This window comes from Oryctolagus cuniculus, chromosome 14 (genome assembly GCF_964237555.1).
Source record: "Oryctolagus cuniculus chromosome 14, mOryCun1.1, whole genome shotgun sequence".
NCBI classification, from domain to species: domain Eukaryota; kingdom Metazoa; phylum Chordata; class Mammalia; order Lagomorpha; family Leporidae; genus Oryctolagus; species Oryctolagus cuniculus.
The window spans coordinates 33,838,785-33,854,397 of NC_091445.1; the positions used below are offsets into that span (position 1 = coordinate 33,838,785).

The 15,613-nt window shown below is 41.6% G+C and overlaps 1 protein-coding gene across 1 annotated transcript; it reads left to right on the top strand.

Annotated features, from left to right (window-relative positions):
• The first annotated feature begins 5,041 nt into the window (after nucleotides 1-5,041).
• On the top strand, nucleotides 5,042-9,519 carry TSLP (thymic stromal lymphopoietin). Its single transcript, XM_051853911.2, has 4 exons — nucleotides 5,042-5,176; nucleotides 6,037-6,081; nucleotides 6,632-6,766; nucleotides 8,647-9,519. Exons 1-4 carry the CDS (start codon nucleotides 5,063-5,065, stop codon nucleotides 8,758-8,760), a joined length of 408 nt encoding a protein of 135 aa, XP_051709871.2. The 5' UTR covers nucleotides 5,042-5,062; the 3' UTR covers nucleotides 8,761-9,519.
• Nucleotides 9,520-15,613: the final 6,094 nt, after the last annotated feature.

A 15,613-nucleotide genomic window follows, 5' to 3' on the forward strand; every position in this document is an offset into this window, starting at 1 on the left:
TTATGTTGTAGAAAAACAGTAAAGCAAAAAAGATCTTCTTTTACCTAAAGTTGGCTGAAGAAAAGACCATTTCTTTCCAGAAGAATTAAGGTAAACACTGTTTAAATAAATATATTAAAGGATTTCAAAAATTTATGGAAAACGCATGTTATGAAAAATAATGTATGGATTTAAAATTTTTTGTTCCAAAATAAACTGATATTCTAATTCCAGTTTCCACAATATTTTTGAAATACTCTCATATTTAACCTCCTTCAATCTTTAATTAAAAAATATCTATTGGGGCCGGCATGTGGTGCAGTGGGTTAATGCCCTGTCCTAAAGCACCTGCATCCCATATGGGTTCTGGTTCTAGTCCCAGCTGCTCCTCTTCTGATCCAGCTCTCTGCTGTGGCCTGGGAAAGCAGCAGAAGATGGCCCAAGTCCTTGGGCCCTTGCACCCACATGGGGGGAGACCCGGAAGAAGCTCCTGGCTCCTGGCTTTGGATTAGTGCAGCTCCGGCTGTTGTGGCCATCTGGGGAGTGACCTCTCTCTTTGTCTCTACCTCTCTCTGTAACTCTGTCTTTCAAATAAATAAAATAAATCTTTTAAAAAAATCTATTAACATTTTTCAACCATAGGTTAGTGGTGCAGATATCAGTAGCCAACAATAAAATAAAATGAAAAGGATATTTTTCACACTTGTCATAGTAAACTCCCTCATTCCAATTTCTGGTCCACAAATGTTCCCAAAGGATCTGAGAAGCATGGAGTTTGTTGAACAAACGCAGTGATTAGACCAACAGCAAAGCTGCTTGGGCACAAATGCATAATGTAAAGAAATGAACAAAATGGCCCTGTGCTGCAATCATCACAAACTGTATACTGGCCACTTTGCATTACATGAATACTATGCATAACTTTAAATGATGAATGGAGAATGTCAAAAAAAGAAGCAATGATCTTTTCTGCAAGGTGTGGCCCTGCCTTTCTGCATAAATATGAAACTGGGGGACAGTGTGATTATATGAGTAGCCTCCCAGAGGATCTATAGCCATGAACTTTATTTCCAGACCCAAATGACAATCAATCATCTGGGGAAAATCTATTGTTATACTTCCTAAAATATCAGCTAGATTTTTGTCATTGACTTGTCTTACGCCATAGAAGGAGACATCTCCCTTCATATCAATAACCTGCCTCATAGTCCTTCTGCTTTTAAGTCAAATAATTATATGATTTAATGTGGTTTACAAGTAGTCATCTTCTTTCCTGACAATGTGGATCTACTTATTCAAATTCAAATCAACTAAGTTACTTTAAATACTTGGGGCAGTTCAAAGAAGAGGAAGAAAGAAGTAAATTTAAAAGAAGATGGGAAAGAATGAGGGAATCAAGAAACAATGGGAACTACTATTAAAACAAGAAATAAAAATCTTAAGGGATTAAGTAGATGATATATCTTTCTAATAAAAGTAGGAGAAAAAAGACATGTCATGGTTCCTTTTTGGCCCATCTCATGAATGAAAGTACTGCCTACATAATTCAAGTAATCATAGAGTGCTACAAATTATCTCATTTCAATTTCCTACCCTTGGAAACCTAACCAAGGAATTCCAAAACTTCACATGGAGATTTTGTTCACACCTTCAATGTTTGAAAAAATGAAAAGAGAAAAAGAGGAAGCTCTTTAGCTTACAAGGAATTTTCACAAAGATACCCTGCCCTGAACAGTTGCTCCAGGTGAGGCATAAGTGAATTAATTCCAGGATGATGGCAGTCAAAAGATCTAGAAAAAGAAATCTTTGTAGAGAGGTTTTTTTCAATGGGACATAATTCACTTTCTCACAATGACATTCATAGGCGATTAATGTCCTTCAAATTGAGGATTTATTGATTGTCTCTTATATTGTTGTACATAAGACAGCCCTCTGCTGGTTTTGACAATGACCATTGGCCTAAGAAAAATTAGTTTCCCCCAATAGATTTTTATGCTGCAAGCCCAGTCATCATTGGTTCCTTTCTCATGGCTCTTTGAAAACTCAGAATTCACTGTTAAGCTGAATTGTCTTAATTTTTAATGGTTTTCCATGGCCTTTCCTGCACCTGATACTCACTTCCTTTTTCCCTTGATTTCATTTTTTGTCCTAACTTTTCTCCTCTTTGGGACCAATGAACTTACTGTAAGTCACTTCAAATGCTTTTAGAAAAACTAAATAGATATTAAACAAACCAGTTATAAAAATTGCTGCTGTTTAAAGAACTTGTAACTTAAAAGGGAAGGTTATAAAATTTTATTGAAATATTACAAAATCTATCGAAACTATTGGAAGGAAACCCAAGCAAATGTTGCTTAAAGGATAGTAAGGTCACTTCCATGTAGGAGACCATTTTTGGAAGAAATATCTAATGAGATAAGCCTTGTGTGATGCAAGAATGCCAACACTTGAGGATGTGAGGTTGGAAAGAACAAAGCTTGGAACATGTTCATAGGTTATTACTTTCAGATGTTTGACAGAAACCTAAAAGAATGAAGAAAATGACACAGGAAAGATGGCTTGGAGCCAATGGGAAAGATGCCTGTAAATCTCAAAGGGGCTACATGTCTACTGAAAGTTATTGAGCAGGAAGTAATATAATTGAAATGATATAACAAGTCATGTGAGTACTGACATGGAAATTAGGGCCCACAGGGACAAGTCTTTAGTGGTGTGTTTAACAAGCAAAAAGAATGCCTTCCAGGATCTCTGAGAAATCAGCTTGTCTATCTTATTCCTTTGCAGATCAACATGGACCAAAGGCATGATGTTTTTAAAGGAAGAAACAGGAAGGCAGGCAACCTGCCATGGGAAGAGTGAAAGTCAAGCCTCAGAGGAGGCTGCTCTTTGCCATCCCTAACCCATCAGAAATCAAAGGATGTAGCTGAAAGTACAAATAGCCCTGATCCTACCATTATCCATTATAAGGGAGGGCATGTGAGGTGAAGGTGGCAGAGGCAGCCACCACGCCTTTCCTTTGTCTCATGGTGTTATCCTAACCCAGTGAGGACATCTGAGTGTCTAGCTCATGTCTGCTTTATCTAATGTCCAGCTGCCAACTAGAGTCATCTCAGATGCCACACACATGAAGCAGCCCCTTGCATCACTTTGCAACACCCTGGGTATTAGTGATGAAAAAGCCAGATACAAAGAGGGACTTCTTTTCAAAGGATGATGCCATGGCACAAGTCCAATATTTGCAGGGTTCCAGAAAAGCCCATCTTTAAAGTTAGTGGTGAATCAAAGGCTTTCTAGTATTTTCCTGTGGCTACAATTTTTATCTCTAGTCCTAACACCAGATAACTGGGTCCACCTGTACTGGCACATCTGTTGAGTGCTTTCTACCAAAAAAAAAAAAAAAAAAATCACCCCTGGCTCCAGTTTTCCGGAGTCTGCTTTTCCCGCATCCCTTGCCACTCCCTGCTGTCATTCCCAGGCACCACGTGGCCTTTGACATTTGCTAAGACACACGTGAAGAGCCCAACTTCGGCGACTCAGACTGATGACTCCTAGGAACTTCCCAGGGATCAGAGTGATACAAGCCTTAACATGCAAGGGGGAGAGAAAGGGAGGGAGAGGGGAGCTGGGTGTCAGAGGGCCCAGGGTGTCTCAAGCCCAGCAAAGGCGGAGCAATGTTTATAGCAGCAGCTGTGTCTGTGTTGGCCTTCCCGCCCCTCAGCACCCCAGGGGAGCAGCTTGAGCACAGAAGGCTGCTAGCTCTGGAGTGCTCCCAGACGCACGTAGCGCGCGATCCATTTTCTGAATCAACAAAGATTTGCAAGCACAAATCAGAGCTCACCATCTCGTGGATTCTCCTATCCCTTAAACCAGTGCCCAGGCTCAGGCAGGAGGTGACTTAGGTTGCAGGGGCTGGGCTGCTCTGCGCTGAGCTAAGCGCTGGAAACAGGGTGCTCACAGGCTCTCCCTGCGCCTACTCAGGGAGAACTGAGCGCTGGACAGCGTCTGCTCTGCGCACTCCTTCACTGCGCACCTGCAGCGCCTGCAGCCACGCTTTGGGCTTTCGGTCCTCACTCGCTCTGGCCTCAAGGATGAGGTTGTGAAAGTGGCTGAGTGCCGGATTTGGTGTATTTAAAAGTCCTTGACACCTGCTGGAATGTGCTACACGAGACCTCAGCTCCTAAGTTTTCCCCAGTCACCAAAAGGAGCTGCTTTTCCCGAAATTGATACAGAAGCTTTGGAGAGTAGGGTTTTTTGAGCACAAGAGCCATTAGAACTTTTCCCATTTATTTCAACCTCTAATCACACCTGCCCCTAAGTTCTGGACTTGGTTGCACATTTGGTACCTTCACGTGGCAGCACCGTCCAAGTCTGAGGTTACATTCATTCTGTAATGCAGCCCACAAGTAAGACCAGGAGCTTCTCAGTAGCCGAGAAGGTAAAACTGTAGTAGAAGGTGGAGGGGGTGAAATGCTCAAAGGTGTTCAGGATACCATGGCAGATACCTCAAGTCCTCAGCATACTGTGAGTTTCTGATTTCCAACGGTGATTTTTCTCAGGAGAAAGGGTGGCATTGAACATGGAAACCACACTTTAGGAGAGGATGCTAAAGCACACTCAGGTACATAGAAAAGGGAGATAAAAGGAGGAAGGTGAGGGAAATTCCTGATGATTTTGCTAATGCTGAAATTCCATAGATTTGGCTAGCCCTAATATTTTCCTTTCACATCATCAATTTAGAATTCTATAAAGGAAAAGAATGACATCAAAGAAAATCATTGGCCTACAAGGAAAGAGCCCGTAGGCGTTTAGGTGCTATATATGTGGAGCCCATCAAGCTCTGGAATGGCAGGGAGACTCCATCCTAAGGCAACAACATGGGTGAATAGGGGCCTTCTGTGGACTGGGAATGAGTGGCTGGGGCTGGCTCCTGAGCACTGGCTCCCTGAGAGCCCTGCAGACCTAGTGGCAATTAAGTCTTGGTGGGGAGAGTTCAGTGTGGAACTGGGGAGGAAACGGGTTTCTAAGAACATTGTCCTACATCATGCGATTTCTTCTGTAAGTTTTTTTCAGGAAGATCATCATCATGCAACTAGTAGGGTTGGTGCTAACTCACAGCTTCACTAACTGTGACTTTGGGAAGATTAGAAAAAAATACGAGAAAATAATTTATCCTGCCCTGGAGAAGTATATGCAAGGGGTAAGTAAAGAAACATTTTCTCTAAAAAAAATATATGCTCATCAGAAGGCTAGGCGCACCCATGCGCACATGCGCGCACGCGCGCGCGCGCGCACACACACACACACACACACACACTACAATTTAACTCTCAAGGAAACATGGTCCAAATACTGTCAACAAATTTTATAAGCAATATTCAAATATATTGGCATCTAAAAGGACTACCTAGAAATTGACACATTGTAAGTGTGCAGCTCTCAGGAGAGACAACTGTTGGTAGGTAGCACATTATGCACTGAGAGTGTCTACCTTTTGCTAAAGCACAGCTCTAACAGTGGAAAGACAGAGTGGGTGAGGGCCTGGCAAAGAAAGAGGAGTAAAAGTGAGGGAATTCTTGTGAGCTAAGCCCTAAGGGGTGGGCCGATTTCCTGGGCTTTCCAGTGTTCTGGTTGTGTCCATGTGCTGTTATGAAACACAATGTCTTTTTGATTTTCTAATATGTGGTGGTAATCATGCTCCTGAATATTCTAATTTCGAAGAGCATGTGCGCGGGAGAGATTCAGGCAGATGTGGGCATCTGCAGAAAAACATGATTGCCCACATATAGGGCCCACCCCAGGTGTGCTTACTGGATGTGAGGGGAAGGAAGGCGTCTCTTGGAGACCAGGGCCTTTGGACACCCAGGTCCAAATCCTGGTAGCTCTGTGTGAAGACGAAACGTGTCATTTCCTTGTCAGTGACAGAGGAAACAAGTACCCAAGTGGGCACGGCTTTCAGAACACCTTTAAAGCCAGGGAGCAAGTGGTCGGAGGATGATTTTGCCTGTGGACTTAAGATTCTTTACCGTTTTTTGCCGAATTTCTTTTCCTTCCTTCCAGACCAAAAGTACCGAGTTCAACCCCACCATCTCCTGTCACAATCCGGTGAGTAGAGTGCCAGCGCTGCTGGCTTTCTCTGGAGCGACGCCGCGCCTTCCAGAATGCGGCATTCTGCTGTGTGTTGCGCTCCAAGCGGCGCTGGGCTCCCGGGAGACGCCGGCGGGGAGGGGAGCCCTGGGCCGGCGGCCAGCGCGGCGCAGCGCACAGCTGGAGGAATGAATCTCTGTCAGGCCTGCGCGACGTTCTATCCCAGGGCGGAAAGGCAAATCAGTAGCTGGGAGCAGAGAACGACGTCAGAGACGCCACCCTGGGGCTCTGCTGCGTGGGCCCGATACCCGGGCGGAGCCGGCGTGGCTGACAGCCCTGGCTGCGCGCGTCACCCCCTGCCCCTGCGCGGGACCTCCGCGCCTTAAACGGTTGCGGTGACTAACCCTTCAGCCACCTTCCTGGGCGCCCCTTTCGCAGGATTCTTAACCACTCTCTCTCCCCCCCCTCCCTCTCCCGCTCTATCTTCCTTTCCCTCTCTCTCTCCCCTTCCCCCCTCCCCTCGCCGCGCTTTTTCTCCGTTTCTCGGGAACCTGACCGCCCGGGACAGTCGGAGTGCCTCAGTACCATCGAACGCGACACCTTCACTCCCACCCCAGGCTGTGCGTCCCTCCCCACCGCAGACTTCGCCCGGAAAACCTGGGCCGTCTTTGCTCTCCGGTGCCCCGGCTACTCCAGAGTTCAGGTAAGCCCGCCCACAACTCCCGGAGCTGGCTCTCAGACACTTGGGAGCTAACCCTGAAGTGCCCTGGGGCAGAAGTCGTTCCGTGCTCCGTATTCAGATTTACCGTTTGAAGAGCAGTGAGTCAAGGAAACTTACACAGTATCCATCCAGACCCAAACCCACCTATTTCTACGGTTCTGATTCTCCTTCGCTTGAATTCTCTCTCTAAACCTCAGGTCGGTGTTTCAGAGTCGAATCAGTGAGCCCCCCTTCTCAAAATGTTCTGGCTGCGGCAGCGCGGCAGGAGTGGGTGCCCAACTGGGACCTTCTAAACCAAAACCTCTGGGTATGGATTCCTTAAGAGATTCTTTCTATCCCAAGGTTTGAGCAATACTGCTTAGATCTATCCCTTAAAGACAGTGTGTTTCATTCTTAAAATGTTACATTATACATTAAATCTCCACCCTATGTGTGCATAATTGCTTCTATGAGTCATGGTGCAGCCTCTCTATAGCCTACACGTTTGTAGGTGCAGCTGCCAGCATTTGAGTGGGTGTATAGCCTTAAATGTGGAGACAGTGTATTGGAGAGAAGGATCCCTGGAGGCAACCTGCCTGACTTTGAATCCTAGCACTATAACTTCTGTGTAAATTTGGATAAACAGTTTCTGTGTATCTTGGTTTATGGGCCAAGTAGGTGTCATATTTGTCAGCTCCAAATAAGGTATTTATGAGGATTACATGAATCAGTATATGTAAAAGTACTTGGACTAACACCTGGCTTGTAACAAGCAGGTATTCAATAAACGCTGTTTCAGTTGGCAAGTAAAGCAGAAAATTTGTCTTCGCAGTGAAAGTTTTCAGATGAAAGGAAGTAAATGCAACCTGAGTGGGTGACGATAACTATTACTTTTTAGGGATTGAGAATCGAAGCTCTAGGACTGATGTGAGTTGAATCTGAGTTAGAAGCTCAATGCCAGGCAGTCATATGATAAATCTCTTTGACCCTATGCCTTCTTCTGAAGGAGACCCTGGAAATCTATAGACGGCTTCAATAAAATGCATAGAAGACAAGCACAGAGCACAAGCCAGATCATGTTCCTGGACAGCATATGAGAAAGGAAGTCTGGAGAAACATGTCAGCTCCCTCCAGAACTCAAAGGGAGAGTCTAAGACAAATAATATTTGACAATGATATAGCAAATTTTAGACTGTAAGATTTTCATTAGTAACTCACCAAAGTTTATCAACTTAAATACTTTGGCACTTAGAAACTCATGTGTCACTATACAGGGGTAATTTGGGTGAAGGAATACACTGGAATTCTGTTGATATTAAACTTTCAGTTATTTAGGGCACATCAGGGTGGTGAGGCATGGGAGGCACGTAAATTTGAGTCCAAACATTAGGCTAGGTTACTGAAATTATGTCTATTAAGAGGCATAATACAAGTCCTGTCTTTGGAACTTTTCAGGAGGATCATGAAATCATTAATTTATTCATTCCTTTTATCATTCAATAAATATTCAGTGTTTCTTATGTAGAAAATATACATAGTTTTCTATATAGAAACTATACTTAGCGTTGTGGGGAATATCCATGATGCAATCATAATAGCATGTAAGTTAGGGCCAAGTTAAATGACATACACCCTTAAGCACTGGAAGAGGTTTCAAAATAAAGATCAGAGTGTTACAAAGGCTTCTGGAAGGAGAGGGTGCTTGGCCTTGAAGCAAAAGTAAGTAACACTCTCCCCTGGAGAAAGCACACACGGCTAGTAAGCAGGTGCTTTGGTGATATATTGAGATTGATTTGAGTATGGGGAGGCAAAATAACTTGTCACTCAACCGTTGTTGAAGACAGGGAAAATTAATTTTGACTATTCATTCTCTCATTCCACAGATAAATAGTTTGCAGGAAGTGAAGAAAGGAGAAGACACAACCAATAACTGCCTGGAAAAAGCCTCACACTTACTAGGATTGTGGCGTCGTTTTAGTCGAATTTCAGAAGAATAAGCATCTGTGCCACAGTCATATTTCACATCGAAATAAGTTATCCTTATTAAAAAGATAAAATATTACCTCTAACTGCAACATTTCAGACAAGATCGGGCACGTTCAGGGTGGTATGGCCGTAGACTAACTGCAACATTTCAAAGACCACTGATAGTTATTTTTAATTACAGAGATTTCTTGATTTTTATAAGTTTTTATTTTTTAATGTAGGTTTTTAATTCAGGGAAAGTTTCATCCCTCAAATGTCCAGGGAAACGTCTGTAACATTGATGATTGGCTTCCTGGCAGTAATTCTCAGCTGGAACTGCAGAAGTCTTACTCAGAGGGAAAACCCCAAAGTGTAGCAGGAGAACATTTTCCCTTGAGTAAAGAAAAAAATTGAACTCAGTGAAAACATTACACCCTTTGTTTAAAAGAAAGGCACTTCTGCTTGTGATGATAATTCCTTTGTTTTCATACTAGAAATTTATGAAGGAAGAAAATATAAGCCAAAAGGAGTACACATATAGTTGTTAATATGATAAAGCAATTTGAAAGAATTTTAAGCAAAATAAAAGCATTCTAAGCCAACTTTTAAAAATTGTCTAGCAGACAAGAGTGATATATGTAAAAAGATTCTGAAGAAGTACCTTTATTATAGTTCTAATATATATTTTAAAATAATGGAATGTATTTTTAATTTATATTGTAAGCACTTTTGAAAATGTACATTTGTTCATAATTAACACTATATTTCTTAATAAAATAGTTGTGAATTAATTTTTATGAGTGATTTTTCGAATTTAGTCAGCAGACCATTTTTTTAAATTTTCTTATTAACAGTAATGATAAATATTTGTGGGCTACAGTGTAACATGTCAATATACATATACAATGTGTACTGATCAAATCAGGGTAATCAACATTTCTACTTCTTTAACATTAATTTATGATTGAAGTCTTGAGGCATTTTTCTTCTGTTGTTCATGAAATGTGTGCTAGGTTATTGTGAACTACAGTTACTATGTTGAGTAACACTGGGAACAGACTCCTTTCATCTAATTCCAATTTGGTACCCATTAACAAAACTCCCTCTACATATCCCTATCACTCCCAACCCCCAGTTAATCATCATTCTGTGTTCAGATTGAGTTTTTTGTGGGTTTGTGTATTTTTTCGCTTCCACATAAAAGGAAGAGCAAAAGTATTTATCTTTCTGTGCCTGGCTCCTTTCACGTTTCATTCTTTTTATGGCTAAATAAATATACCACACATTCTTCATCTATTCATTGGATAATGGACACCTTGGTTGATTGCATATCTTGGCTACAATTGTGCTGCAATAAAAATGGTGGAGCATGTATCTCTACAGTACACTGATCTCAGGTCTTTTCAATATATACCCAGTTATGGGACTACTGGATCATATGGCTGCTGGATACACTTTCCACAGTAGCTGTGCTAATTGACATTTCCACCAACAGTGTGTAAGTATTCCTCTTCTCCACACTGTCACCAGCATTTGTTACTTTATTTTTGTTAATATCATCCTAACAATGAATACCTGATATCCCAATGTGTGTATGTGTGTGTGTGTGTGTTTGACAGGCAGAGTTAGACAGTGAGAGACAGACAGACAGACAGAAAGGTCTTCCTTTTTCTGTTGGTTCACCCCCTAAGTGGCCGTCACGGCTGGCATGTTGCGGCTGGCGCACTGCGCAGATCAGAAGCCAGGAGCAAGGTGCTTCCTCCTGGTCTCCCATGCGGGTGCAGGGCCCAAGCACTTGGGCCATCCTCCACTGCCGAATCTGGTGCCCCAACTGGGACTAGAACCTAGGATGCTGGCACCACAGGTGGAGGATTAGCCTAGTGAGCCATGGCGCTGGCCCTAATGTGGTTTTGATTTACATTTCCTTGATAGCCAGTGATACTGAGCATTTTTTCATCTATCTGTTGGCAATTTATATTTGTTTTTGCCAAATGTCTTAAGTTTCTGGTATGTTCTAGATATTAATCCTTTATAAGATAAGTATCTTGCAAACATTCTCTCCCATTTGTAGGAGGTATCTTCACTTTATTGATTGTTTCCTTTGCTGTGCAGAAGTTTTTGAGTTTGGTACAGTTTCATTTGTCTAGTTTTGCTTTTGCTGCATGTTCTTTAGGGGTCTTATCCAAAAAATCATTACTTACACCACTGTATTGAATTTTTCCCTGTACTTTTTTTTCTAGCAATTTGATAGATTCAGGTCTTACATTTAAGTTTTAATCCTTCTAGTGTTGATTTTTAAATATGGTGAGATGTGGGGTCAATTTCATTCTTCTATGCATGTGTACCCAGTTTTGCCAGCACCATTTATTGAAAAGATTATCCTTTTCCAATGTATGTTTGGCTATGTGGAGAATACCACAGGAGTCTCAAAAAGAGTCACGGATCACTGCTTACCTGAAAAGGGGATGAACTGTGGAAACACAGTAAAACATAGAGTTAAAAAGGCTGGCGCCACAGCTCACTTGGCTAATCCTCCACCTGTGGTGCCAGCACCCTGGGGTTCTAGTCCAAGTTGGGGCACCAGATTCTGTCCCAGTTGCTCCTCTTCCAGTCCAGCTCTCTGCTGTGGCCCGGGAAGGCAGTGGAGGATGGCCCAATTGTTGAGGCCCTGCACCCCCACATGGGAGACCAGGAGGAAGCACCTGGCTCCTGGCTTCAGATTGGCGTAGTGCACGCCGGCCGTAGAGGCCATTTGGGGGGGTGAACCAACGGAAAAGGAAGACCTTTCTCTCTCTCTCTCACTGTCTAAGTCTGCCTGTCAAAAAAAAAAAAAAAAAAAAAAGTTACCACTAGCCACAAAATAAAAGTAAAGTGGAGTTAAAAGTCAGGAGCTGAGGCAATACCTAACGGCTGTTAGGGAGACGCTCCTAATCATACCAAGCAGACATCTCTGGTCAGTCAGATAACAGTGCACTATGGACAATACCCTCCTACCCACGCTGACTGGACTGTTCAAACATAACTAAGGCAGGAACAGTATTGACTGGACTGTTCAACTGCAATCAAGGAGAAAACAGCATTGATTGGACAACAAATCGGCAAGCTGGAGGACTGCTGGAAAATGAGGATAAAAAGGGGAGCCCTTGCACTGCTCTCCATCCTCTCAGGGATCATGCCCAGTTTGTGTGAACCTCTGGATCTCCACACATCTGGAGCTGAAGAGGCAGCCCGTTACTCTTCATGGAGCAGATAGCGGCAAAAGCCGACAATGGACAAAAGGCCCAGTGTGTGTGAACCTCTGGATCTCCACACATCTGGAGCTGAAGAAGCAGCCTGCTTCTCTGCGTGGAGCAGGCAGCGGCACAATCTGACCTGCAGAGCTGTCCCTGAGCTGTAATACCCCACTGTCTGTGTGAGTGTGTGTGTGTGTGTGTGTGGCCCAGAGTGAACCTCTGGATCTCCTCGCACTTGGAGCTGAAGAGCTAGCTCACTAGCCCCCTTGCTAAGCAACACAAGGCGACTATGGAATCAAAACTCCAGCCGAGATGCCGCCTCACCACCTTGCCTGAAGTCCTTATTAGCCTGCTGCCAGAGTTGACCACAGAGCTGGACCAGGCCTCTCAGCAGGGGACCTCTCCAACTTCTCACCTTGCCCTCCACCTGGGAACTTTGAGTCTACTGCCCAGAGTGACAGCCTTCTCATGACTTCCTGCCTTTAAGTAACTGATCCAAGATCCATCTCTGCTGAGACGTTGAGCTCTGGACCTTGAACACTGACACTCTTTTTCGTGACTGTGATATGAGCCTTGAAAATGCAGCTTTTACAAATAATGTTAGTTATGTGTAATATAATATAACTATGCTTTGACCCTATGTTTTGACCCTATGCAAGGTATCTGCAAATAATGCTGGAGACCTTGATGTACATATACTATTATAATTGGATAGCCCTCAAAATTACGTTAACACTGTATACTGTGATCTGTGGATTAATGAATAAGCTCAAGTAGTATTACTGATATTGATATTAATGGTAGTGATTCCAGTAGTCCTGTAGCCAGTAAGGAAATAGTGTTACTCTGATAGTTAAGTGTTATTATAGTAAGTTAAGTAGAAGATAAGTAGTTATGTTAAGCTAAGTAGTTAAACTAAGTAGTTATGTTAAGTAATTAAGTTATGATTAAGTGGTAGTGTTGTTAATTTAAGTATATTGATACTGATACGTGTATTGACCTAAATGAGCATGCTGATGAGTAGTGTGATAAAAAAAAAAAACCCTGGTGTGTAAGCAATAAAATCTCTCGTTGGAAAGACAGTCTTGTGTCCTGGTGTTCCTTTATTCCCCATGACTGACAAGTCATACGTCGCACTTGCTACTATTGAGCTGCGTGACAGTAGGCGCTCGCGACGGGTTACTTTGTAAGAAATCTGTTGATTGTATTTGTGTGAATTAGTAATTTCTAGGTTCTATATTCTGTTCCTTTGATTTATGTGTCAGCTTTTATGTCATTACCATGCTATTTTAATTAATCTAGCTTTGTAATATTCCTTGAAATCAGTATTGCGATGCCTCTAGCTTGATTTTTTTTTCTTGTGATTGGTTTGGCTTTTTTGGGTCTTTATGGTTCCCTATGAATTTCAGAACCATTTTTTCTAATTCTGTAAAGAATATAATTGATATTTTGATAGGGATTGCATTTAATCTGTTAGCTGTTTTGGGTAGTATGGACATTTCAAAATATTAATTGTTCCAGTCCATGAACAAGGACTTCCACTTTTTGTATCCTAGATGATTTCTTACATCAGTATTTTATCATTTTAATTGCAGAGATCTTTCACTTCTTTCATTAAATTTGTTCATAAATATTTAATTTTTGTACCTATTGTGAATGATTTTTTTCTTGATTTCCCGTTCAGCAAAATCATTATTAATGGTATATTCTTATGTTGATTTTATACACTGTGACTTTACTCAATTGGCATATCAATTCTAACATTTTTGATGCAGTGTATAAGATTTTTTGTATGACATCATATTATGTGCAAACATGGATATTTTCACTTATTCCTTCCCAATTTTTCTGCCCTTGTCTTGTTCCAGATCTTAGGGACAATTCTTTCAGATTTTCCCCATTAAGTATGATATTGCCTGTGGGTTCATCTTATATAGGCTTATTGAGGTATTCCTTCTATACATAATTTGTATCACAAGTATATGTTGACTATTCAAATGCCTTTTTTGCATGGATTAAAATGATCATATTTTTATTCTTCATTCTGTTGATATGTTTTATTACATTTACTGACTTGTGAATGTTGAACCATCCTTGCATCCCTGGGATAAATTCCACTTGGTCATGATGTTTGATCTTTTAAATGTAATGTTGGATTTGGTTTGCTAATATTTTGTTGAGAATTTTTGCCTCTATGTTCATCAAGGATATTAGTTGTTTCCTTTTTGTGTTGTGTCTTTTATTGGTATCAGAATATGCTGGGCACAAAAAATGTTTTAGATTGAATTCCATCCTTTTCAGTATTTTGAAGTGATTTGAAGGGCATTGAAATTAATTTCTCTTTATGTATTTTGTAGAATTTAGTTGCAGAGTCCCAAAGTCCTAGATTTTTTTGTGTGTGTGTGGAGATGGAGATTTCTTAATGATTGATTGATTTGTTTGAAACTCAGAATAACAGAAAGAGAGGGAGGGAGGGAGAGAGAGAGAGAGAGAGAGAGAGATCTTTCATCTGGCACTTCACTCCTCAAATGGCTACAATGGCCAGGGCTGGGTCAGACCAAATACAGGAGTCTGGACTCCCTTTGGATCTCCTGCATGGGTGCAAGAGGCCTAAGTAGTTGGACTGTCATCCATTGCTTTCCCAGGCACATTTGCATGGAGCTGGATTTGAAGCAGAGCAGCTGGGACTTAAATTAGCACTCTGACAAAGGATGCGAGCCCACAATGCCCAAGTGCTTGGGCACCTGCACCTGTGTGGGAGACCCAAAGAAGCTCTGGGCTCCTGGTTTTGGATAGGCCCAGCTCTGGCCATTATGGCCAATTGAGGATTGAACCAGCAGATGGAGGACCTCTCTTCCTCTCTCCGTCTATAACTCTGCCTCTCATGTAAATGAATAAATCTTTAAAAAAATTGTATTAAATTTACTAAGACTTGATTTGTGACCCAATTTATTGTCTATCCTACAAAATGTTCCATAGAAAGGATGTGAATTTGGTAGCTATTCTATGAAATGTTCTGCAAATGCCTGATATGTTCATTTTCTCTATAGTATGGTCCAACTCTGATGTATATTCATTGATTTTCTGCCTGTAAGATCACTCCATTGATGACAGTGAGGTACTGAAGTCCCCCACTATTATTATATTGGAGTCTGTCCCTCTTCTTAAGTCTAATAATATTTGCTTTATATATCTGGGTGTTCTTGTGTTGAGTGCTTGAATAATTAGGGTTGTTATATCTTGTAGTTGTATCAATCCTCTTATCAATATATAATGTTTTTTGTCTTTTTATAGTTTTTTAATATATTTAAGTTATACAAATTTCATATATTTTTCTTTATACCATTTTAGGAACATAGTGGCACTTCCCAATCCCCCCCCAAACCTGACTCCTACCCACACTTCAACCCTTCCTCACCCTTCCTCTCGGATCCCATTCTTACTTTTTACAATGACCTTTTTTTTTTTTTCAATACATTTAATGATCAGATAGCTAACCCTATCCTAAGTAAGAGAGTTCAACAAATAGTATGAAGGAAGAAACAAAACACTGTTCTTTAACAAAAGACACAGGGCAATAAGCAATCATTGATTCTCAAAATGTCTATTTCAGGTACCCTATTTAAGTTACTTCAGATCAGGGAAAACATTT